Source organism: Megascapheus bottae, chromosome 24 (assembly GCF_031878675.1).
Source record: "Megascapheus bottae isolate mThoBot1 chromosome 24, mThoBot2.hap1, whole genome shotgun sequence".
In the NCBI taxonomy this organism is placed as follows: domain Eukaryota; kingdom Metazoa; phylum Chordata; class Mammalia; order Rodentia; family Geomyidae; genus Megascapheus; species Megascapheus bottae.
This window is the reverse complement of record NC_143532.1, coordinates 411,068-435,144: the sequence shown is the minus strand read 5'-3', so window position 1 is coordinate 435,144 and position 24,077 is coordinate 411,068. Positions and strand designations below refer to the sequence as shown.

Genomic DNA, 24,077 nt, shown 5'->3' with positions numbered 1-24,077 from the left:
TTTCTGGGATGGTTGTTTGGGTAGTATAAACCATAGAAAGATTTAACGTGATTTTTTTTTTTGCCAGTCCTGAGGCTTGTACACTGTCCCTGAGCTTTTTTTTGCTCAATGTAGCACTCTACCACTTGAACCACAGCACCACTTCCACAGCTTTCTCTCTCTCTTCTCTCTCTCTCTCTCTCTCTCTCTCTCTCTCTCTCTCTCTCTCTCTCTCTCTCTCTCTCTCTCTCTCTGTCTCTGTGTGTGTGTGTGTTTAGTGGGTCTTGGGGCTTGAACAAGGCTGTCCCTGAGCTCTTAGGCTCAAGGCTACTACCCTATCCCTGGGTCCAGGTGCTGTCCCTGAACTCTTCAGCTCAAGGCTACTGCCCTCCCTGAAGCCAAGCCCCACTACCCATTTTCTGTAGGTTAGTTGGAGATAAGAGTCCTTTTATGCCAGACTCAGACTCGCTTTGAACCTTGATCCTCAGATCTCAGCCTCCTGAGTAACTAGGATTACAGGTGTGAGCTACCACACCCAGCTTCCAGCTTTTTATGTTTATGTGGCACTGAGGAATTGAACCCAGGGCTTTATGCATGGTAGGAAAACACTCTACCACTAAGCTACATTCTCAGCCCTTAGCATGATTTTTATGCAAGGATGACATAAATTTAAAATGTTTGTATAATTATACAAAATTGTAGAGACTGAGTTCAGTCTCTACAATTGAGTCCCCCCTCTAAGAAAAAAAGAAAGAAAGAAAAAGAATCACATGTACATTGCTGCCAGGCTGGCTCTGAGCTTCAGATCTGCACTGCCTCCTGAGTAGCTAGGGTTATAGGCACAAGCCACCAGTGCCTGGTGACATGCAAATTTTTTATTTTTTTTATTTTTTTGCCAGTCCTGGGCTTGAGCTCAGGGCCTGAGCCCTGTCCTTGGGATTTCTCAAGGTTAGAGCTCTACCACTTGAGCCTCAGCACCACTTCCAGCTTTTTTCTATGTATGTGGTACCGAGGAATGGAACCCTGGCCTTTGTGCATGGTAGGCAGGCACTCTACCACTAGGCCAACTCCCAGCCCCAAATTTTTGAAACACTCTATTTAAAAAAAATTTTGGTGTGAAATTCTTGTGAGGTTTTTTTTGTTGTTGTTGTTTTGCTTTGTTTTTGTATTTTTGTTGTTGTTGTTTGCTTATTTGGTCAGTTGTGGGGCTTGACCTCTGGGCCTGGGCACTGTCCCTGAGCTATTGCGCTCAAGGATGCACTTTGAACCACAGTCCACTTCTGGTTTTCTGATGGCTAATTAGAGATAAGAGTCTCATGAACTTTTGAATCCCTGGCTCAGGCTGGCTTTGACCCAAGATCCTCAGATCTCAGCCTCCTGATTAACTGGAGCTATAAGTATGAGACTTTCACTTTCTGTTTTCTTTTTTGTTTTGTTTTTGTGCTGATGACTTGGCATGAACTCAAGATCTCTGCTCTCTTACCATTGGAGGTCTACCACTTGGTTTATGCCTCCAGCCCAACTTTTTGCTAGTTAAGTAGAGATGGAGTTTCACTTTTCTTTTCTTTTTGTCAATGTGGGACTTGAACTCAAAGTGAGTGTTATCTCTGAGCTCTTCAGCTCAAGCCTGCCCCTTGAGCCACAGTGCCACTTTCAGTTTTCTGATGGTTAATTGGAGATAAGAGTCTCACAGACTTCAGTGCCGGGCTGGCTTTGAACTGTGGTCCTTAGATCTCAGCCTCCTGAGGAGCTAGGATGACAGCCTGGCTTCTTCTGCCTATAATTGTAGCCTCCCAGGAGACTGGGATCTGAGGACCAGGGTTTGAAGTCAGATGTGGAGGTGTGGTTCAAGGGGTGGAGGCTAGACTTGAGCACAGGAGCTGAGGGACTGCCTGGTGCCTGTAATCCTAGCTACTCAGGGTTCAAAGACAGCTCAGATCTTTAACCCACTGACCGTTTAAAAGCTGCAAATGGAGCTGTGGCTCAAGTAGCGGAACACTAACCTGAACACAAAAGTTGAGGGACAGCACCCAGGCCCCCAGACTGGCACCGATTTTTCTTTTCATTTTGCCAGTCCTGGGCCTGAACGCTGTCCTTGGGCTTTCTCAAGGCTTGAGCTCTACCATTTAAGCCTCAGCATCACTTCCAGCTTTTTTCTATGTATGTGGTACTGAGGAATTGAACCCAGGTCTTCATGCATGCTAGGCAAGCACTCTACCACTAGGCCAAACTCCCGGTACCCCAATTTTTTTTTTTTTAATTTAAAAATTAAGGAAAGGGTGACATGGCCTAAAGGGAAATATACTCATTATCTGATGTATGTAACTAACCTCTCTGTATGTCACCTTTATAATAACGATTTTAAAAAATTTTAGGTAAATGGCACAGTGCCTCAAGTGGTAGAGTGCTAGCCTTGAGCTGAAGAGCTCAAATACAGTGCCCAGGCCCACAGTGCAAGCTCCACAACCGACTGGGAAAAAAAAAGAAAAATTTAGGGCTGGGGAATGTGGCCTAATGGTAGAACGCTTACCTAGCATGCATGAAGCTCTGGGTTCAATTCCATGGTATTACATATGCAGAAAAATCCAGAAGTGGTACTGTGACTTAAATTGTGGGGTACTAGCCTTGAGAGAGCCCAAGGACAGTGCCTAAGTGTGAATTCAAGCCCCAGGACTGGCCAAAAAAAAATTAGGTCTGGGACTGTGGCCTAGTGGTAGAGGGCTTGCCTAGCATGCACAAAGCCCTGGGTTCAGGTCTTTAGTATCACATACACAGAAAAAGCTGAAAGTGGTACTCAGGTCTGGCAACACTGCCTGAAGTGTTGGATACCTGTGGCTCTTTCCTATCAGCTATGAAGGAGGCTGAGAGCTAAGGGTCCAGTTTGCAGCCAACCTGGGTAGGAAAGGCCATAGAGTCTTACTTTCAATTTACTCTTGGTGAAAAATCTGGAAATGGAGCTGTGGTTGAATTGGTAGAGTACCAGCCTTGAGTGAAAAGGCTAAAGGAGAGCATCCAAGCCATTAGGTCAAACCCCAGTATTGGCACACACACACACACACAGTGTAAAAAAAGCCAGTGGTGTACTACTAGTAGATCTCAGGTGTAGGTTTGATATGGAGGGCACTGGGCTGTTAGCTAGGAGTGAACCAACCTGTGTCCCCTTGTTTGTGGCAGGAAAGGCGAGAGATTTTCGAGCAGCACCTGAAAGGCCTGAAGCTGACCCAGGCCAGCAGCTTTTACTCCCAGCGGTTAGCAGAGCTCACACCTGGATTCAGCGGTATGTCTTTGACCAGCAGACAGCCTGCTCACGAGGCCACCCATTAGCAGCTGCACCTTGGGGTCTTAGCCTCCCTGCAGGAACAATACTGCTTCTCTTGCTTATTAGTGATAGTTCAGGCCTGGATGGGAAGGATGAGATGAGCATGCAGAGAACTGGGGCAGCAGAGACCAATCCTCAGGATCTAAACAACAGTTCTGTGGCCTGCATTGACTGCACTGATCGAGTGGTAAGGTCTAGAAACCCAGCAGTGCCCTTACAGCAGGAATGGTATCTCTGTGTTCAGACCATTGTGGGACAGTCTGTACCCTTGCTTGTGTGGGGTGTCACATAGAGCCTTCCAGCTTGGACTGAGAATCCTTTGCCCTACATGAGAGGCAGGGGTTAGAACTTGGGGTGCTGAGCCGGGCGCAGGGGTTCACGCCTGTAATCCTAGCTACTCAGGAGGCTGAGATCTAAGGATCTTGGTACAAAACCAGCCTTGGCACCGTATCTTTAGTTAACCACTAGAAAATGAAAAGTGGTGCTGTGGCTCCAGGGGTGGGGCAGTCACCTTAAGCTAAAGAGCTCAGGGATAGCTCCTATGCCCAGCGTTCAAACCCCATGACCAACAACAACAAGAAGAGAGAACTTAGGGTGCTGTATATGCTTGCTCAACTAATGTACTATCAATTGAGCCATGCCTCAATTGGCTTTTTGCTGGTTTTTGTTTGTTTTTTGTTTTGTTTCGTTTGCCAAGCCCAGGGCTTGAATTCAGGGCCTAAGTGCTGTCCTTGGGCTTTCTCAAGGCTAGAGCTCTACCACTTGAGCCACAGCACCACTTCCAGCTTTTTCTATGTATGTGGTACCGAGGAATCAAACCTGGGTCTTCGTGCTTGCCTAGCACATACATAGAAAAAAGCCGGAAGTGGTACTGAGGCTCAAGTGGTAGAGCTCTAGCCTTGAGAAAGTCCAAGGACAGTGCTCAGACCCTGAGCTCAAGCCCAGGACTGGCAAAAGTAATAATAATAATAATAATAATATTGTAAGAAAACCAAAATGGGCCTCCTTTGTTTTCTTTCCTTCTCCCCAGACTCATGGAGGAGCCTGCACGCCCACCTTTTCTTGTCTGTATTGCAGGTGCAGACATCGCCAGCCTCTGCAACGAGGCGGCCCTGCACGCTGCGCGGGAAGGACATTCCTCCGTGGACACCTTCAATCTGGAGTACGCTGTGGAGCGTGTCATTGCAGGTATGAAGAGCCCCTGCTCTCAGCCAAACTTGAGCCTGGAGTACACAGGGAAAGGCCAGGCACACAGAGCAAAGTGAGACGTAGCAGAGAGGGACTTCCTGTTATGTAAGCAAGTAGCAAGATTTTTTTCTTCACTTTAGTTTTACGTCTAAAAACAAATATAAAGCACCTGCAGACCCAGGTGTGTGGGCCTTTCCAGCCCTCGCTTGTTAGCTGAGAGCTGACCACTAACGGGACACTTGCACACTGGCCACCCCGAGGTCCTGGCATGCACAAAGCCCTGGGTTCAACTCCTAGGAACCATCTACACAAAAAAAGCCAGAAGTGGCACTGTGGCTCAAGTCGTAGAGCACTGGCCTTGAGAAAGCCCAAGGACAGTGCACAGGCCCTGAGTTCAAGCCCCATGACTGACAAAAATAATATAATAAATAAATAAATACGTGAGCCCAGGGATTAGTCAAAGTGTATAAGATAGGGATTTGGAGGCATGGAAAACCCTGGATAATGAATGGTCCTGCAGAAGAGGTTGATGCAAGGAGAAAGGAGGAGACTGTCAGCTGCTAGAGGAACCCATAGGACTATAGAACAGAAGCTGCAGCCGCAGTGATGCAGGAAGGGATTGCAGATCAGAAACTTGGCATCAAAGGGTACCCGTGCTAAGTCTGCCAGTTTGATAAAGTCAAAAGCCAGCCTGTGTCTTCCAGTTCCAACCCTGAAGGCCCACCTTGAAGGGCATGGCTGTTCCTAAAGTTGTGGCGGTTACTGGAGAAATCGGCCCAACTCCACTCCTTTGGTCCTTGAGAGGTCCCTTGGCTGCTGTGGGTGAGAGTTGGGCAGGGCTGCAAATCCTGTGGGTAAGGGCAAAGCCTGGACAAGTGTGCAGCTCATGTTGCACCTAAACTCTGCTTTTGGCCTTTTTCAGGGACTGCCAAAAAGAGCAAGATCCTGTCCAGGGAGGAGCAGAAGGTGGTGGCCTTCCACGAGTCTGGGCATGCCCTGGTCGGCTGGCTGCTGGAGCACACGGAGGCTGTGATGAAGGTGGGTCATGAGCCGGCTTGAGTTCTGCAGGCCTGTTCGTGAGAAAAAAGCCTGCAACTACTGTACCCAGGCCGCAGACAGGAGTGTGTCCCAGCGACTGCCCCAGCTGCTAGCTATGGCCAGAGAGCCTCATGTACTTGGGGTCACTGCCTGGCTGATAGGACCTGAGAATCTGTGCTGGAAACTTGCTCTGGTGGACAGTGATTACATGAAGAGAGCTCAGTCCTGTCACATGCGAATGGTTTCTGAAAAGTGTGGCTCTTGATTAAAGACCCTTGAGTGGCCATGGTGGAAGCTGGGGCTATAGAACTTGGGGCACATACTGCGGCCTCTAGCTCTCCCTTGGGGGAGTCATGAGTTCTGCTGAGAAGCTGGTTTGCTTTGCAGACCACACTGTTCTAAGCCTCACAGGCTGCAGAAACGAGACCGGGCAGCCTGCAGCCTCTGTGCCATGGTATTGGATCTCTGCACCAAGGCCCCGGAGCTCTGTGCTCGTGTTTGAGGGGCATCAGTGCAGTCCCAGCTGTGCTCCTGCAGCATCGGAGGCTGTAGCGTGCCGCCCTGCTGTGACTGGAAATCACTGAGCCTGTGGGGCCAGGCCCAGCTAGAGGCAAGCAGGGCACTAGTGAAATCAGCCAAGATAAATGAAAATCCATGATGAACACGAATCAACCTTAGATGTCCTTTATTTTTGTTTTTATTTTTTTGAGGTTTCTTAATTACGTTTAAATTTTTTATTAAAGAATTTATTAACATTGATTTTTACATCATATTTCAAATGACGTGTTTAACAAACAAGTATTCAAGAAGGGAATCTCTATATAGAATCACTGGCACTTAGATTTTAGAACATAAAATTAGGCGGAGGGTTTGTATGTCATAGATACATATTAATCTGTGTAATAAAACATTACGTCTAGAGTCATACGTTTTTATGTCTATGTAATTGTGTTTATATGTCCATAGCATTGGGTATTCAACTATTGAGTCCTTGCTCTTGTACTGTTTGGATCTAATAGCCACATATTAAGGATACCTGGAGCCCATGACCCACCAAACAAACAAAAAGACTGAGGGAACACGGCTAGGAGTGTAGCCTAGTGGTAGAGTGCTTGCCTAGCAAGCAAAAAGCCCTGGTTCAATTTCCTGGTTACCACATACACAGAAAAAGCTGGAAGTGGCACTGTGGCTCAGGTGGCAGAGTGCTAGCCTTGAGCAAAAAGTGTCCAAGGACAGTGCCAGGCCCTGAGTTCAAGCCCCATGGCCCCCCCTCCCCCTTAAAAAAAAAAAAGTCTGAAAGACTCTTATCTCCAATTAAGCACCAGAAAACCAAAAATGGCCCTGTGGCTGAAGGGGTAGGACAGTAGCCTTCAGCTGAAGTGCTCAGGAACAGCACCCAGGTAGAGTTCCAGTCCCTCTACCAACAACAACAACAAAAAGAATCTCAGCCCCGGAGTTTAGCCTAGTGATAGACTGCTCACCTAGCAAGCACAAAGCCCTGGGTTCAAGTCCTCGGTACCACATACACAGAAAAAGCTTGGAATGGTGCTGTGGCTCTACTGGCAGAGCTCTAGCCTTGAGCAAAATGTGTCCAAGGACAGTGCCCAGGCTCTGAGTTCAAACTAGGAGTGGCAAAAAAAAAAAAAAAAAAAGAATGTCAGGGACTTTTCTGCCTGGGCTGGTATCAAACCATGATTCTCAGAGCTCAGTCTCTCAAGTAGCTAGGATTACAGGCGCGAGCTACCAGTGCCTGGCAAGAAATGTACTCTTTACCTGACTCATGTAACTGTAACTCCTCTGTAATAACAATTTAAAAACATAAAAAACTTCACATCCCTTGCTGATGCTGCCTCCTTGACCTTCTGCAGGTCTCTATAGCACCTCGGACAAATTCTGCACTGGGCTTTGCCCAGATGCTCCCACGGGACCAGCACCTCTTCACCAAGGAACAGCTGTTTGAGCGCATGTGCATGGCCCTGGGTGGCCGAGCTGCTGAGGCCATCTCCTTCAGCAAGGTTACCTCTGGTGAGGAGCTGGCTCCACGGGCCTGGAGTTGTCAAAGTGCTCCTATATCCATTCCCTTTGCTCTGATTATGTGATGTGTGAGCCTGATAGAAGACCTTTGCATTGCATATACAGTTTTAGCTGTGTGTGTGTGTGTGTGTGTGTGGTACCAGCAAGCTGTACCACTGAGCTACAATCCTATCTCTGTTTATGTGGTGTTTAGGAAACAAGGTTTCCATAACTTTGTCTAGGCTAGTCTCAGACTCATGATTCTCCTACTTCTACATCTCAAGTAGTTGATAGTGTAGGCTACTGATATTGTAGAACTACTACACCCCGGCACTAAGCAAGCACTTCTATTTGTGTATTTGTGTGTGTATACATTATTTTGAAGGGATATTAGAGTTTGGACTTGACCTCACACTTGCTATAGGCTGGCATAAAATAATTTAAGTGCACAAAAAATTTTCATAGCCAGGTGCTGGTGGCTCACGCCTGTAATCCTAACTACTCCAGACTGAGATCTGAGGATTATGGTTCAAAGCCAACGTGGGCACAAAAGTTCCTGAGACTCTTTATCTCCACTTAACCACCAGAAAACTGGAAGTGGCGCTGTGGCTCAAAGTGGTAGAGCAGTATCTTTGAGCAGAAGAACTCAGGGACGGTGCCCAGGCCCAGAGTTTAAGCCCCACAACTAACCAAAAAAAAAAAAAAAAATCATATACCCAGAATGTAAATTTAATTGGTTATCATCATTACTACACAGAACTAGATAAAATTGAAACATCTTCCCTCTCAGCAAGCTGTTACCCCACTTTAAAGTCCAAAGAGGCTATACTAGGGGATCAAGCCTCAGGTGTGCTCATGCAGACCTGGCCGTGTGCTGGAGGACTACCCAGGGAGCCAGCTGACCTTTGAAGGAGTAGTGACAAGGTCCAAGGGAAATTCTTAGGCATAAAATGTCTGCTGAAGTGCTAGTCCCACAAGCTGATGGGGCCTGTGGACCCAGAGTTCCTGTACACAGGAGCTGCTGGGGATGCTCCCTGTCCCAACTCTGTGCTCCAGGGGCCCAGGACGACCTGAGGAAGGTCACCCGCATCGCCTACTCCATGGTGAAGCAGTTTGGTATGGCCCCGACCATCGGGCCTGTCTCCTTTCCTGAGGCACAGGAGGGCCTCACAGGTGTTGGACGGCGCCCCTTCAGCCAGGGCCTGCAGCAGATGATGGACCATGTGAGTCGTGCCCCTGCCTGGGGGACAGGGACCTCAGTTCCCTTCAGAGAGAGCCTGAGGGGCCGGGAGTGAGGCCTAGTGGTACAGTGCTTGCCTAGCATGCACCAAGACCTGGGCTTGATTTCTTGGTACCACATACATAGAAAAAAACTTAAAAGCCTGGCACAGTGGCTCATGCCTGTAATCCAAGCTACTCAGGAGGCTGAGCTCTGAGGATCAGGGTTCATAGTCAGCCCAGACACTAAAGACCATGAGACTCTTATCTCCAGTTAATCACTGGAAAATGGGAAGGGGGGCTGTGGCTCAAGTGGTAGAGCTCTAGCCTTGAGGAAAGCCCAAGGACAGTGCCCCAGGCCCTGAGTTCAAACCCTGGGACTGGGGGTGGGGGGGAGAAGAGCCTGAAGCCAAGTCCTAGTGGCTCACACCTATAATCCTAGCTACTCAGGAGGCTGAGATCTGAGGAGCACAATTCAGAGCCCACCCAGGCAGGAAAAGTCTGAGACTTTTATTTCCAATAAACTACAAGAAAACTGGAGGTGGAACTATGACTCAAAATGTTTAGGTGCTTGCCTTGTACCAAAATAGCCTAGTGACAGCAACCAGGCTCTGAGTTCAAGCCCATGACTAACCTCCCAAAAACCAGAGCAGCAGCCCGACAAAAAAGTTCCCTTCTGAGCTCTTTTGTAGCTCTGTGGCTTACTTTTTCTTAGAGAAGGATTGGGAGACTCATCCTTCTAGATGTTAATCTGGAAGAGTAACAAAACCAATATGCATGACCCATGCAGCCTGCAGGGTTTGCCAGGATAGTGTCCAGGTCCGTTCTGGGATAGCTCTGGCTGCTTGTGCACATGTGACAGCCCCAGATACAACAGAAGACAGATAGGATTCTCCCGTTCTTACTGTGAGTGCCTGCCAGTGCACGTTCTCACATACGTGTGAACAGGAGACTGTCCACTGGTCATCATGAGAGATGGGAGGCAGGTTCCTAATCTGAGCTTCGTTCCTGTACTTGCCTGCTAATGCTGGCTGTGAATGTGAACAGTGTCTTTATCCTTTTCCCTGACATACCCAAACCTTTTTCCTACAGGAAGCAAAGCTATTGGTGGCCACAGCCTACAGACACACAGAGAGGGTACTGCTGGACAACCTGGACAAGCTGCAGGCGGTGAGGGCAACTCAGCCCACCCCCCAACCCCTCCCCCCCACCCCCCGCCCCCCGCCCCAGACATCTCCACTGAGGGCAGTAGGAGAGCATGGGCAGGCCTGACCCTGCCAGCACAGCCGAGGGCTCACTAGCTCCTCACAGTAGACCACCTCCACTCTTGAGACGCATGTGGAGATGATCAGTGTTTTCTCTCTGGAAATTACTTTGTGGTTGTGGGGCTTGAACTCAGGATCTAGGCACTGTCTCTGACCTATTGTGCTCAAAGCCTAGCACTCTACCACTTTCAGCCACGCGACACTTCTGGGTTTTTTGGTGGCTAATTGGAGATAAGAGTCTTGTGGACTTCCGTGCCCGGGCTGGCTTTGAATGGAGATCCTCAGACCTCAGCCTTCTGAGCAGCTAGGGTCACAGGCCTGAGCCACTGGCGCCCAGCTAAGAAATTTTTTGAGAAATCTTTTGAAACTTTTCAATCGTTAGAGATGTACGGAATAGTTGACCTCTTGCGTGCTATGTCCTTTTCCCCCATAGCAGAGTACCGACCATCACACACACCGGCAGCTCCTCACTGCTATCTCCCTGTTCACGGAGGTCCACACTGGACCGTCCTCAGCAGCCAGCTTCCGGCCATCACGTGTCTTGGGACTCCTTGCCTTACAGCTGGCTGTCATGAGAACTGCTCTGAAGCAGTGTGCTATCATGTGCGACACTGGGATTACCCAGCATTTTCTCATAGTGGCTGCAGGTGGTGGGTTCAGAGAGAACAGGCCAGAGGTGGAGGCATTTTATGTTCCTGGGTTGTGATGATTCATAGCCTGAGCACAGTAGAAGCAGTAGTTCTTTGTGTCACATGCATTCAGAGGAACAGTGTGTAGTTTCTTAGCAGTTAGGAAGTAGAGGCTGGAGGATCTCAACTTTGAGTCTGGCCTGGTCTATACAGCAAAACAGCTGCTTAGATATCAGTGGCTCAGGCCTAAAATTTTAGCTACCCAGGAGGCTAAGATCATCAAAACCACCCATGCAGTAAAGTCCCTGAAACTTTTATATCTAATTAACCATCAAGAAGTGGAGCTGTGGCTTAAGTGGTAGAGTGCTAAGACAGTGCTTAGGCTCTGAGTTCAAGCCCCAGGACTGACACACACAAACCCAGCTGGTCTGTCAGTCAGGAGTTGTGTTTTCAGTCCTCATTGTTAACTCCAGACCAGAGCGCCCGTCTCATCAGATGCTGCATGCAGGCAAACCAGGCTCAGTATGAACATTGCAGATTAGCCCTGAGAGCTTAAGAACTTAGACTGGGAGCGTGACCAGGATAGAGGGGGTAGGCTGTTGACAGAGTGTATACAGAGCTACCTGTGGGGATTAAACTACCCACACACAGGTGATAGGTTCTGATCCTTAGTGCCATGCCAGGGCAGCTGCTGGAGGAGCTGTGGGCCTCTCCAAGTAAAGCTTCAGAGACTAAGCCCACTTTCAGAGGTCACTGTTTTGTCAGCCAATGAGGAATACAAGGCTGGACTGCAGCTCAGTGGTAGAATGTGAACTAGCATTCTCAGGACCCTGGGTTCCACACCCAGCAACAGCAAGGGAACATATGTGCAAGTTTTTGCTGTAATCAGCAAGGTATGTTCGTGGACACAGGGTTGTGGGGGTTTCGAATACCTGTCCCCACAGCTGTAGTTGGGAGCCACGGTGGCCATGTTTCCCTCACAAGTACTCTATCTGGGGCCTCTACATTTTATTCTCTCTCCAAAGATACACCCCCATGTTTTACCCCCTCTCCATAGACATACTCTCACATTTTAACCCTCACCACAGACACAGACCTTGTTTGGTAAAGAAAATTTGCCAAAAATAGGTGAAAAATTTTTAAAGGAAGTAGAGAAATTAATGAGTGATCTGGCAGCTGGCAGGTCACTTCCAGGGTTGAGACAGGGAGTGATTCTTCACTGCCGAGCTGCCTCCATGCCTCTACTTCCTGGGAAAGCTGTTTCTCTAAATGTCCTCAGAGACAAGCCCTTATGTCTGCTAAGACACAGAGACGTCTCTGTGGAGTGTGTCCCCCCCCAGATGCTTTGCTGTCAAAGGCTCTTGTCTTTGTTTCAGAGACTCACACTGCTGTGTTTGTTCCATCTAGCTGGCGAATGCCCTTCTGGAAAAGGAAGTGATAAACTATGAGGATATTGAGGCCCTCATTGGCCCGCCGCCACATGGGCCTAAGAAAATGATTGCACCACAGAGGTGGATTGATGCCCAGAGGGAAAAGCAGACTTCTGGAGAGGAAGAGGCAGCTCCACAGATAGCTGGGACGCCCTGACGTCACTGCTCTAGCTGTTGTCCCAGTTCCTTTTCTAGATGGTTCCTGCAGAGAGCTTTTGAGATCTATTTATTGATTTATTCATGTATAATTAGTAAATGTTCTTAGAGACTTGACTGACTGAACTTTGCATTTATGCATCACTTTCCCCTGTGGGGAAGACTGTCAGCACTGTTACTATTGTACAGAGAGCTGGAGTGTGTATGTAGTTCAGGGTTTATACAGTGTTTCCATCCACACCTGGCTATGTAGATCCCTCCCACCTCAAACTGAACAGCTGCAGGTTCCTGCCTGAGACTTGAGTCTGTGTCTCCCTCAGAATGCTAACTGGGCTGGGATGAAAGGGCCTCTGAGCCCACTGCCTTCCTCCTGTGTTAGCTCTTCTAAGGACCAGAGGAGGAGGACAAGGCACTGAGCCCTAGGGGATTGGATTCAAATACTGCCACCTACTGCTTCTCCCCTGCCATCCTACTGCCTTAGGGACTCCTCTGTTTTGATTGCCCTGAAAACTGTGATAGTCCACTGACCTACTGTGTGATGGGAGAATCTACATTTATACCGCACAAACCCTGGCCAGGTTTGTCCAGTCACAATTCTCAATTTATACTGTGAGCAGCTGCACAAGTAACAACCCCTTCTGTAGGAATCTGGGCCCAGGCCACAAAAGGGCCAAGTGCCCTGGTGAGCCCCAGACCCTCACCTGGTCATAGCTCCTGCCCAGAGCACCTCTGTCCTCCCTGTGCAGTGGCAGGGAGGGCGCAGAGTGTGGGTGCCATCACTTAGAAGCCAAGGGTCTTCTTGTGGAGCCAACACTCAGTGCTGGGGCATAGGGCAGGTGCCTGAGCAGCTCTAGGGAATTGACAAAGGACACTTGGGCCTTAGCCTTGGTTCCCAAAGATGAGCACCTGGTGGGAGGGGGGATTCTTTGTCTGTAACTGCTCTAAAGTGGACATGGCATTCTTACCCACTGGGATGGCCTGTGTCTGCTTTTCAGGAAGGCCATCCTGGGCTGCAGAAGATTTCATTACAAAAATAACAGCCAATTTTGTGCCTCAGCCATAACACACCCCATACTGCTAAGGTTCTGGAGGTGAGGGGCTGTCCTGGGTGGTCCATGCTGGGGTCACAGAGAAGCCAGGCTCAGTCCTGACTCTATCCTCTGGGCAGCTGAGTGGACACAGTGAAGCCTCATTACACCTTTTTGGAGGGAAGGGAGACAATCCTAGGCTTGAATTTAGGGCCTGGGCACTGTCCGTGAGCTTTCTCAACGCTAGCACTCTACCATTTGAGCCACAGCACCACATCTAGGTTTTTCTGCTTATACGGTACCAAGGAATCAAACCCAGGGCTTTGTGCATTCTAGGCAAGCACTTTACCACTAGGCCAAACTCCCCTCCCCCCCGCCCCCCTGCCGATTTCACCTTTTGTGATCTACCTTCTTGTTGACATCCCTTTAGAGAAAAGCACATGGTCTTTTGGAGAGTGTGTGCTAGTACTGGGGTTCAAACAGAACTTCAAAGGCTGGCACTCACTTGAGCCAAACCTCCACTGTCAGATTTGTATTGGTTAATTAGACATAAGACTGGCATTTCTTTCTCTGGGTGGACTTAGAATCACAATCTTCAGTGCTCAGCTTCCTGAACAGCTAGAATTTTAGGTGGGACCCATCAGAGCCAAACCACACACATAGTCTTTTGTCCCTGAGCTCTTCAGCTCAAGGGTAGCACTCTACTGCACTGAGCCACAGCACCACTTCCAGTTTTCTGGTGTTTAGAAAACAGTCTCATGGGGCTGGAGTTTGGCCTAGTGGTAGAGTGCTTGCCTAGCATGCACAAAGACCTGGGTTTGATTCCTTGGTACCACATACTTAGAAAAAGCCAGAAGTGGTGCTGAGGCTCAAGTGGTAGAGTTCTAGCCTTGAGAAAAATCCAAGGATAGTGCTCAGGCCCTGAGCTTAAGCCCAAGACTGGCAAAAAAAAAAAAGTCTCAAGTCCTATTAAAAGCAATCTGGGGGGGCCGGGAGTTTGGCCTAGTGGTTAAAGTGCTTGCCTAGCATGCATGAAGACCCAGGTTCGATTCCTCGGCACCACATACATAGAAAAAAGCTGAGGCTCAAGTGGTAGAGCTCTAGCCTTGAGAAAGTCCAAGGACAGTGCTCAGGCCCTGAGCTCAAGCCCAGGACTGGCAAAAAAAAAAAAAAAGCAATCTGGGGGGGTGGGGGGAAAGGAAAGAAAACAGTCTCATGGACTTTTAGGCCCAGGGTGTTTTTGAACTGTGATCCTCAGATCTCAGCCTCCAGAGTAGCTAGGATTAAAGACATGAGAAACCAGCACCCCATACATGGTCTTTAAGTACATATTGTAACGCCTTTCTCCAAAAGCCCCGACAGTAATTAGAGGATACAAAAAGAAAAACATGGACTAGAATTCCAAAGTCATACAACTTGAACATCTCTAGGGTCTACTATGCTCATAAGCAAACATTATTGCTTCAGATTTTTTTGTCTACATTAGACTGGTAATGTGCCCACATCAAAACAATGAAACAAGGCTTAGAAGGAGGCCCATTCACACAAGCACACGAAAACAATCATGATGCTTATGAACTGAAAAAGAATTTGTGCCTTTTTTCTGACATTAGAATTTCTCATAGTGCAGACATTTTAAACAGCCCTATTTGTGTATAGGCCACAAGCCATGACTTTGGAAAGCTGTTTGTGAGGAGGGGGGGAGGGGGGTCCTGGGGCTTGAACTCAGGGCCTGAGCACTGTCCTTGGACTTTCTGAAGGCCAGCATTCTACTAGTTGAACCACAGCACCACTTCCGGCTTTTTCTGTGTACGCAGTCCTGAGGAATGGCACCCAAGGCTTCACATGCATGCTAGGCAAGCATTCTACCATTTGGCCACACTCCCAGCCTGATTTTTTTTTTTTGTGGGTCATGGGGCTTGAACTCTGGGCCTGGGTGCTGTCCCTGAGCTCTTCGGCTCAAGGCTTGTGCCCTACCCTGGGCATTGTCCTTGAACTCTTCAGTTCAAGGCTACCGTCCTAACCTTAGCAGTCACAGAAACACTTCTGGTTTTTCAGAGGTTAATTGGTGATAAGTCCCGGGCTGGCTTTGAACTGTGATCCAGAGATCTCAGCCTCCTGAAAAGTTAGGATTACAGGCATAACCCTGACTCGGCTTCATTATTTTTTTTTTTTTTGCCAGTCCTGGGCTTGAGCTCAGGGCCTGAGCACTGTCCTTGCATTTTCTCAAAGTTAGAGCTCTACCACTTGAATATCAGCACCATTTCTGGCTTTTTTCTATATACGTGGTACTGAGGAATCGAACCCGGGTCTTCGTGCATGCTAGGCGAGCACTCTACCACCAGGCCACACTCCCGGCCCCATCATTATTACTTTTATGACACGTTGTTTCCCTGAATTAGGTTACACACCAACCCATTAGTCGGGCTTGAACTCCAGCTCTAGTTTGGCTTTCTTAGACGAGTCCATCATCCAGCCACAGTGAGCAAACACTGATAGCAAAAATTAGCATGCCTGGCTGAATGCCTATGGCTCAAAGTAACCACAGCTACTCAGGGAGCTGCACGTGGAGGAATCTGGTAAGAAGCCGGCTGGGGAGAAGAGGCCATGAGATTCCAGGTCTAGTCAACCCCCCGCAGGCCTTCCTGGGCGTGAACGCCGAGCCTGCGCGCTGTCCCTCGGCTTTATCCCTCGCTCTATCACTGGAGAAAGAGAATCACAGCCAGTCGTCAGTGGCTCGCCCCTGTCCTCCCGGCTCCTCGGCAGGCTGAGAGCCGGGCACCGGAGGCGCAGGGGCTCCAGGGGAGGGCGGTGGCCTGGAGCTGAAGAGCCCAGGGGCAGGGCCCAGGCCCCGCGTTCCAGGCCCGCGATCAGCATCATCAAAGCCAAGCAGAGCGGAGCCGCGTCTCAGTGCAGAGCGGGCGTGAGCCGCCCCGCTCCGGCGGCCTCGAGCCGGGACCGTCCGTCCTCCGGGCAGGCAGGGCTGCGGGCGTGCGTCGGGCCCGCTCAGGCCCCCCCGGAACCGCGGAGCCCGGGCCCCGCGCCCCCTCCGCCCGGAGACCGCCGCGCGCGCGGCCACCCCGCGGCGTCCCGGCCGCAGCCGGCGGCGACGTCGGCGCTGCTCTGCGTCACGTCCGCCCTTCTTTACGCTGATTGGTCAGAATGCGCTGGCGCTTCTGATTGGCCGGGCCCTCGACTACCCCGTGGTGCTTTGCGGCGCAGGTCCTTTCCGCTCGGCGGTTCTCCCGTACAGGAGGTGAGTCCGTCCGCCCGCCGCGTCTGGGCCTCCTCCGGCTCCATCCGCCGCCATCCGCCGCCATCGGCCGGCCGCTGCCCCCCGCGCGTCCACGGAGGGGCCTCCTCGCTGCCCGCGATGGCGTCGGGCCGGGGCTCGGGCGGGGGGGCTCGGCCGCGGACGCGGGGCGCAGATCTTCATCCTCCTTTCCCGACCCTAGGCAGCCATGGCGCCCAGCCGGAATGGCATGATCCTGAAGCCCCACTTCCACAAGGACTGGCAGCGGCGCGTGGCCACCTGGTTTAACCAGCCGGCCCGGAAGATCCGCAGGTGCGCGGCGGGCGCGCGGGGCCGTGCGGGGGGCGCGCGGGGCCGCGGCCTCTGGACGGGGAGGGTGGACACGACGCGCTGTACTTTCCTTTCCCAGACGCAAGGCTCGGCAGGCCAAGGCGCGACGCATCGCCCCGCGCCCCGCGTCCGGCCCCATCCGGCCTATAGTCAGGTGCCCCACGGTGAGGTACCACACCAAGGTCCGAGCGGGCAGGGGCTTCAGCCTGGAGGAGCTGCGGGTGAGTCTGGGCGGGGCTGCCTTGAGGGGATGGCACCGGGGTTACCCCTCGCGCTCGGTGGAATGATGACATTCTCCGGAATCGCTGCACCTCGCTGATGAAAGTGCTTTGAACCCTTTTCCATCTGACACTGGGCCTTGCCACTGGGGTCTGCAGAGCAGAGGCTCCGCGGGCCTTCATCCATTCTTCCTGGGCAGGTGGCCGGCATCCACAAAAAGATGGCACGAACCATTGGCATCTCCGTAGACCCAAGAAGGCGGAACAAATCCACTGAGTCCCTGCAGGCCAACGTGCAGCGACTGAAGGAGTACCGCTCCAAGCTCCTCCTCTTCCCCAGGAAGCCCTCGGCCCCTAAGAAGGGAGACAGCTCTGTGAGTGCTTTAGTGCCAGGCCTGATGGAGTGGGAACTACATAGGAATCTAGGTTTAGAAGCAATAGCGTTTTGTGGGTGGACCTGGGGACCAAAGAAAAACATGTACCTGCAGCCTTTCCTCTCTTGTTACTATCCTGTAGATGGGGCGGCAGATGGTGCTGCCAACCGGCCCTGTGATGCTTCTCTGTTTTATAATGGCTGTAGCTGCCTGGTCTGGAACCAGCATTTTGTCGTTGATGCCATTTGCCCTTAAATTTCTTATGCTCAAAAATACCCCTCCTAGGAGACCCACTGACAGTGGTCTGTGTCCTTTATGTGCGGCTCCAGAGAGAGACTGAGCATTTCCCTGGGCATTTTGTGAACAGGGCACAGCATAATTTTATCGAGCTCTGTGTAATACTCTAGTTGTGTGCAGGAGTAGGCAGCAGTGTCTCAGGAGCAAAGATGCAGGGTGCGGTGGGGGGCGAGTAAAAAACGTTGAAGGCCTTTGCAAGTGAAAGTGGACTCACTTGATGCATTAACACAAACAGGCTGAAGAACTCAAATTGGCCACCCAGCTGACAGGACCGGTGATGCCCATCCGCAATGTAAGTGCACTGTGGTTTGTTCTGGCCCCGTTTTGATGCCCTAGACAAGATTGGGGGTGGACAGGGTACCTAATTCTGAGGGGTGGCAAAGGCCCTTGCCTCCCTCCCCTTTGAGAAATCCTCAGTCCTCATCCCCATTCTGAGTCATTATCATAGCATTGTGGATGCCCAGGCCTGCAGTGATGTAGTGTTGACCTCTGGTTTGCCCATCAAATGGCAGGTGATCTGACACTTCCCAAAACACTGTGCTTTGGATTCATTTTTTTTTTCCTTTCTGAAAAATTTGTTATTACAACGGAAAAGCCAAGTTTAGTGTGGGGGGTGTTCTTAAATCTGCAAGGCATGATTCTCGGTTTTGAGGGGTGTCTTGAAAGTTATACGTCTGCTATGCAGTGACTTGGCCCCTCTCCTTCCCCCAGGTCTACAAGAAGGAGAAAGCGAGACCTATCACAGAGGAAGAGAAGAACTTCAAGGCTTTTGCCAGTCTTCGCATGGCTCGGGCCAACGCCCGGCTCTTCGGCATCCGAGCTAAAAGGGCCAAGGAAGCTGCAGAACAGGATGTTGAAAAGAAAAAATAAAAGTATATTGGAATATTGTAATAATAAGCCCTCGAGTGTAGTTGCTTTTTTTGGTGTTCTGAGGATCATCACACTGTTCTCAGCCAGGTATTACATGACCACTGAGCTCCACCTCAGATGTAGAGTGAGTTGTTTTGTCAGTTGCAGGACTTGAACTTGGGACCTGGGTGCCATCCCTTATTTCCAAATGAGTCTTTTGCGTTGGCTCTAAATCAAGATCCTCAGATCTCAGCCTCCTGGTTACTGGGATTATAGGCCTGAACCACTGGTGCCTGGCTGAGCTAGCAAGAGTAGTTTTTATTTTCCGTTAATTCAGGTGCCTCGGGACCTCACTTGCACAGAGAGCCTCCCTTATCCTGCATATGCATCTTGGCACTGGTGAAGTGACCTCTGGCTGTCTGGTCTGCCTCATGGTCCAGTGCGGCTGGAGTCCTAGTGGTCTCCCCCTGTCCAGAGGTGGATTAAACCTGAGTTGCGTCTGAGATGCTCGGCCTACTTGGTGTACATGGCCATCACAGCCCCAGAGGGTGCTTTCAAGAGCCAAGGCTTGTGTTACTGTCTGGAAACTCCAGTGTTACCAGGTGTAGATCTTTATTAACCAGTGCGGTATTTACATTTCCACATCCGTACACCTATGTGATGCCTGCTGGCTTCTGTTCCAGCTCACGTATTAGAAGATGGCTCCTTGTGTGGTGCTCTCCATGAGTGTGGGATGGCCTGCTGTGGTCAGGTAACACGGGGAGGGTGCAGAACACTTAAGGAAGGGGTGGAGGAGTAGCTGTCCAGAGAAGACCTTCAATAAGTGGTATGTGCCCAATCCTACAGCAGAGCTCAGTTCCCGCCCCCCACGCCTCTGACTGCTTAGGCAAAGACCTTGAAACACCAGTGCTGGCTCAGCCTTGCCACACCTGTGCTCGCAGAGGATGAGGGGAGCCGGTGTGCTTGCCAGCAGCCGCCTAACTGGGTGCAGAGGATGGAGTCCCGGGCTGGAAGGCCGCACAGCCCTAGACTCTTAAGTGAAAACTCGACCCTCATGGAGCTTTGGTCCATACAGTCTAGTGGAGGAACATGAGCAGCTCCGTACAGCCTCCGGTGACCACCAAGGCCACACGGGAGGCCCCGAGTGGAAGTGGCCAGCTGTACACAGCCTGCAGAGGAGGCTCCTGCGAAGGGAATGGCCCGTGCATGGCACAGGACACAGGAGAGACACATGCCCCATATCCACACGGCCCCTTGCAACTGGGGCCTTTGCTAAGCCTTGTCTGCTTTCCAGCCTCAGTTTCCACATCTGCAGGTAGATTCCCAGGAACATGGTGGGAAAGACATGTAATGTTATAGTGTAACCAGTCCTGCCCAGTCTGCCTTCCAGAGAATTCCCTCTGTTGCTCCCAGGGAAGGGAGAATGGAGGAGCATGATAGCGCCTCATCCTTGAAGCCCTTGCCCATAATTCCATTAAAGCCCCATACAAGCCAAGCTAATGAACCAGGATGTCAGCCAGCCCAGCCTGGCAAGAAACGTGGACACCCCCTGCCTGCCACCATGCCACAGGACTAGAGTCTTGTGCCTGGCAGCCACTGCTTCCATGCCAGCGGTCATGCCAGTGTTCAGCCCTGTGAGCCCCTCCCCACTGGTGGGCCAGACCAGCCAGGCAATGGCTGCTGCTGTCGTAAGCTTTATCTCTCTCCCTCTTCTTCCTCTATTCCTTTATCCTTCTTCCTCTCCTCATTTTTCCCCTGTCTCTCCCTTTTCCTCCCTAATTTTTTCCTCTCTCCTCATCCTTTCTGCCTCTTCCTCTGCCCCTATTTCCCCCCACACACTTCCTTTCCTCTCTCTCTCCCTCTCCTTCCTCTCCTTTGCTTACAGCTTGCCTGAGAAAGCAACCACAGAGGCAGCCCATCCCAGGAACTGACACACAGCTCATGTGAGAGGATCCTGGAAGCAGACCCTCTCCCACTGTCTAGAGCTCAAGCCAAGGGCAGGGTCCTAGCACCCCACTGGGAGGTGGTTAATGTCACTGCTGGCTGATATAGCACCTTGGGTGTCTGTTGCTGGTTTTTCTTTTTTTTTTTTCTGTGTCCCAGTTTCTTTTTTTTGTTGTTTTTTTTTTTCTTTTTTTTTTTTTTTTTCCCAGTCCTGGGCTTGAGCTCAGGGCCTGAGCACTGTCCTTGGACTTTCTCAAGGTTAGAGCTCTACCACTTGAGCCTCAGCACCACTTCTGGCTTTTATCTATGTATGTGGTACCGAGGAATGGAACCCGGGTCTTCATGCATGCTAGGCAAGCACTTTAACCACTAGGCCAAACTCCCGGCCCCCCAGTTTCTTTTTATTTATTTCTTTTTATTCTTTTTATTCCTTTTTTTTTAAAGTATGGAGGCTCAAGTATAAGGTGTAGATTTTTTGTTGTTGTTTAAGCTTTACAAAAAAAAACAAAACAAAAAACTCCTTTTGCATTCCATAAAAATTGACAGAAAAGGGGCCGGGAGTTTGGCCTAGTGGTAGAGCACTTGCCTAGCATGCACGAAGACCCAGGTTCGATTCCTTGGTACCACATACTTTGAAAAAGCCGGACATGGTGCTGAGGCTCAAGTGGTAGAGCTCTAGCCTTGAGAAAAATCCAAGGACAGTGCCCAGGCCCTGAGCTTAAGTCCAGGACTGGCAAAAAAAAAAAATTGACAGAAAAGCACCTGGCCAAAAGAGCAGACAGTCGTCAGCCCCCCTCACCGCGGCCTCCGGGCCAGGCCCCTGCTCAGGGCAGGGCCGAGGGCGCCCCTCTTCCTCCAGAGCTGTCCCTGGCCCCCAGCCCCAACCCCAAGCAACTCCCAAACACACGTGGAACAGATTTCCAGTTTTCGTCTTTCACACACCACAGTTATTTCATAAAATTTTTTTGTTTTACATTTTTTACACCAATGTAACAAAAAGGTGAGAGGGAGGGTGTGCTGACAATGATTTATGCCTGTAAATGGAGGGGGGAGCCCAGACACACACACACACACACACACACACACACACACATACACACACACACACACACACACACACACACACACACACACACACTGCGTTTTTATGGGGACGTGGTGAGAAGCAGGCCCGGATCTGGAGGAGGGGCTATGCGTTTATTCTGGGGAGGGGTGGGGCTGTGCGGTTGTTGATGCAGTTGTTATGTGACTGGGAGGAGGGGGGGAGGGGAGAAGGGAGGAGGGGAGGGGAGGGCCATGGGAAGGGAAAGGAATCTAACAAGTGCGTGGCATGTGGGTTGGCGCCCAGCAGAGATTTAACTCTGCTGCTCTCCGCCAGGTTGTTCTTCAGCGCTTCTTGTTTTGATTTGTCGTCTGCGCAGACCTCAGCCCGTTGACAATCTCCTTTGTTCTTCCAAAGTCGATCTCCCTCAGCGTACTTCTGATTTTATTTTCCTATCCTCGACCAGGCGCCCGGCACTGGCTCTGTGTGGAGAGCATGGCTTACAGTTTCGTCTTTCTCCATCTGTCTGGTGAGGCTGCCTCCCAGGCTCACGGTGCCCGAGCCACAGCACCACCGTGGAGGTCAACTTGCGATGGGCACTGCGGCCACCTCCACCACGTGAGTGGAGTCCCAGCAGCCTCGATCTTCTTCGATCCATCTCCAGCCTTCTTTATGAGAATTACTCCAGCAAAGCCATGATCCAGATCCCAGAGGTAGACAGACGAGATGCCGCCTTCAAAATACAGGTCTCGGTCCTGGTCAAAGGCATTGTTGGCTTCCACCTCCAGCTTCCTCCGGCGAGCGGATGGCGAGCGGATGGCATGGCCCGTCTCCCAAAGGAGGGTCACGCTTGTTACTCCAGGCGACCTGTACGAATCCCGTCTCCGTTGTGAATCCCTGCCCTGGTCCTGGCGGTTTTCAGTGGCTGGCCAACAGAGGACAGGAGATCGTCCCCCAGGCTGGGGACCAGGTCAAGCAGGTCTTGAGGTTTTTCTCGATGTGCTGTGGCGCAGGCGCCTCATTAGGTCCAAGGCACAGTCCAGCTGCTGATCACTCATGGTGGCGGCGGCGGCGGCCCCGGCGGTGACTCTCCCCCCGCAGGGCCCAGCGCTTCCACTTCCCCCCGTGCCCAGGAGTCTGTTGCTGGGTTTTGACCAATTTGTTACGCATAGAAGCTAACGCCCCCATGGTTGGGTCCCCATGAGAGACTGAGATCTCCACCCCCCACACACTTGGCCTCCTGAAGGCCCCAGTGCACAGGCTTAGAAGGCAGTGACTCACAGCCGCCTCCAGAGGGCACAGGTGGACCAAGCTTGGGTACAGCCTGAAATCCCTGTCAGCCTGAAACCCTGTGGGCCTAATCTTCCTTGTAATTCAGACCCTATTAGCCAGGCGTTCCCGGCCCTCTCAGGCACAGTGCCTCTGTGTCTGGTGGCATCGGGAGAGTGAGGCAGGGGACAAGGTGTTAGCTAGAAGGAAGTGCCCAGCCACACAGAGTGAAGACAGGTCTACTTGCTGCAGTTTGAAGGTTCAGGTCTGAGACCATATAGCCCTATTCATTTTGGCATGTAGGATACATGACAGTCTGTGGCCTACCACCTTCTCACGGCCACAGTAGATGCCACCTTCCCACGTCCATGTGACATCTCAGCACAGTGGACGCCACATTCCCACATCCTATCACAGCCACGGCACACATCGCCCTCCCACATCCCTAGCCACACCACAGCCAGCGTGGACATGGCCGGGGAGAAAGACAGTGAGGTCCAGAGAGACTGCCAGGCAGGGTAGTAGAGGTCCAGGTGCACTGACAAGTGGATCTTCAAGGGGCAGTGGGGACCCAAGAAGCAGCCATAAGGGCTGGGCACATTGCTGGTCAGGAAGGAAAGAAGAGTGGGGACAGTGGTTCAGAGTCTGTCTGCATCTGGCGTCCCCAAGATGGACTGTGTCTGGATCTGGGCACAGAGGGTCTGGCTCAGGCAGCCCAGGCGGGTAAGAGGGTCTGGCTCAGGGAGCCCAGGCGGGTAAGAGGGTCTGGCTCAGGGAGCCCAGGCGGGTAAGAGGGTCTGGCTCAGGGAGCCCAGGCGGGTAAGAGGGTCTGGCTCAGGGAGCCCAGGCAGGGTGGGGCCGTGTCACCAGGCAGATTGGGAGACAGGGATGGGGATGTGATGATGGCAGACTGGGGAACAGGAAACAGCCTCATCGATCTTCCCCGATTCAAACCTTTGTACATTTGCCTGGTATCTGATGGCTCAGCCTCTGGGCTGGAAGTCATCTTGGAACTATCTGAGGCCTTGATGAACTTTAGTCAAGGGTGAACGAGTCCATAGGCAGTACAATTCCAGATAAATGGGACTGAGTGATGTGGAGCTATCAGCCCAGAGCCCAAGGAGGGACTTTGGGTACAAGGTTGACTTGGGGGCCGGGAGTGTGGCCTAGTGGTAGAGTGCTTGCCTGGCATGCATGAAGACCCGGGTTCAATTCCTCGGTACCACATACATAGAAAA

At 51.2% G+C, this 24,077-nt stretch overlaps 2 protein-coding genes, 1 non-coding gene and 2 pseudogenes across 3 annotated transcripts in view; 3 read left to right on the top strand and 2 right to left on the bottom strand.

Moving 5' to 3' along the window:
* The window catches only part of Spg7 (SPG7 matrix AAA peptidase subunit, paraplegin), a 33,527-nt gene extending 21,175 nt beyond the window's left edge, over positions 1-12,352 (top strand). Inside the window, exons 11-17 of the mRNA XM_090357104.1 lie at positions 3,154-3,256; positions 4,376-4,486; positions 5,409-5,524; positions 7,393-7,549; positions 8,594-8,760; positions 9,848-9,925; positions 12,057-12,352. Coding sequence (XP_090213230.1) covers positions 3,154-3,256; positions 4,376-4,486; positions 5,409-5,524; positions 7,393-7,549; positions 8,594-8,760; positions 9,848-9,925; positions 12,057-12,236 — 912 coding nt within the window. The 3' untranslated portion in view covers positions 12,237-12,352. The remainder of the gene's footprint in view (positions 1-3,153; positions 3,257-4,375; positions 4,487-5,408; positions 5,525-7,392; positions 7,550-8,593; positions 8,761-9,847; positions 9,926-12,056) is intronic.
* A 2,391-nt stretch (positions 12,353-14,743) lies between these two features.
* Positions 14,744-14,853, bottom strand: LOC150046741 (small nucleolar RNA U13; annotated as a pseudogene).
* A 1,588-nt stretch (positions 14,854-16,441) lies between these two features.
* Rpl13 (ribosomal protein L13) lies at positions 16,442-18,632 on the top strand. Its single transcript, XM_090357102.1, has 6 exons — positions 16,442-16,519; positions 16,719-16,828; positions 16,926-17,067; positions 17,265-17,438; positions 17,971-18,027; positions 18,447-18,632. Exons 2-6 carry the CDS (start codon positions 16,725-16,727, stop codon positions 18,603-18,605), a joined length of 636 nt encoding a protein of 211 aa, XP_090213228.1. The 5' UTR covers positions 16,442-16,519; positions 16,719-16,724; the 3' UTR covers positions 18,606-18,632.
* LOC150046740 (small nucleolar RNA MBII-202) lies at positions 17,131-17,212 on the top strand. Its single transcript, XR_016539587.1, has one exon. It is a non-coding gene; the product is annotated as a small nucleolar RNA MBII-202 (small nucleolar RNA).
* A 1,028-nt stretch (positions 18,633-19,660) lies between the features above and the next one.
* LOC150046738 (F-actin-capping protein subunit beta pseudogene) lies at positions 19,661-22,628 on the bottom strand (annotated as a pseudogene).
* Positions 22,629-24,077: the final 1,449 nt, after the last annotated feature.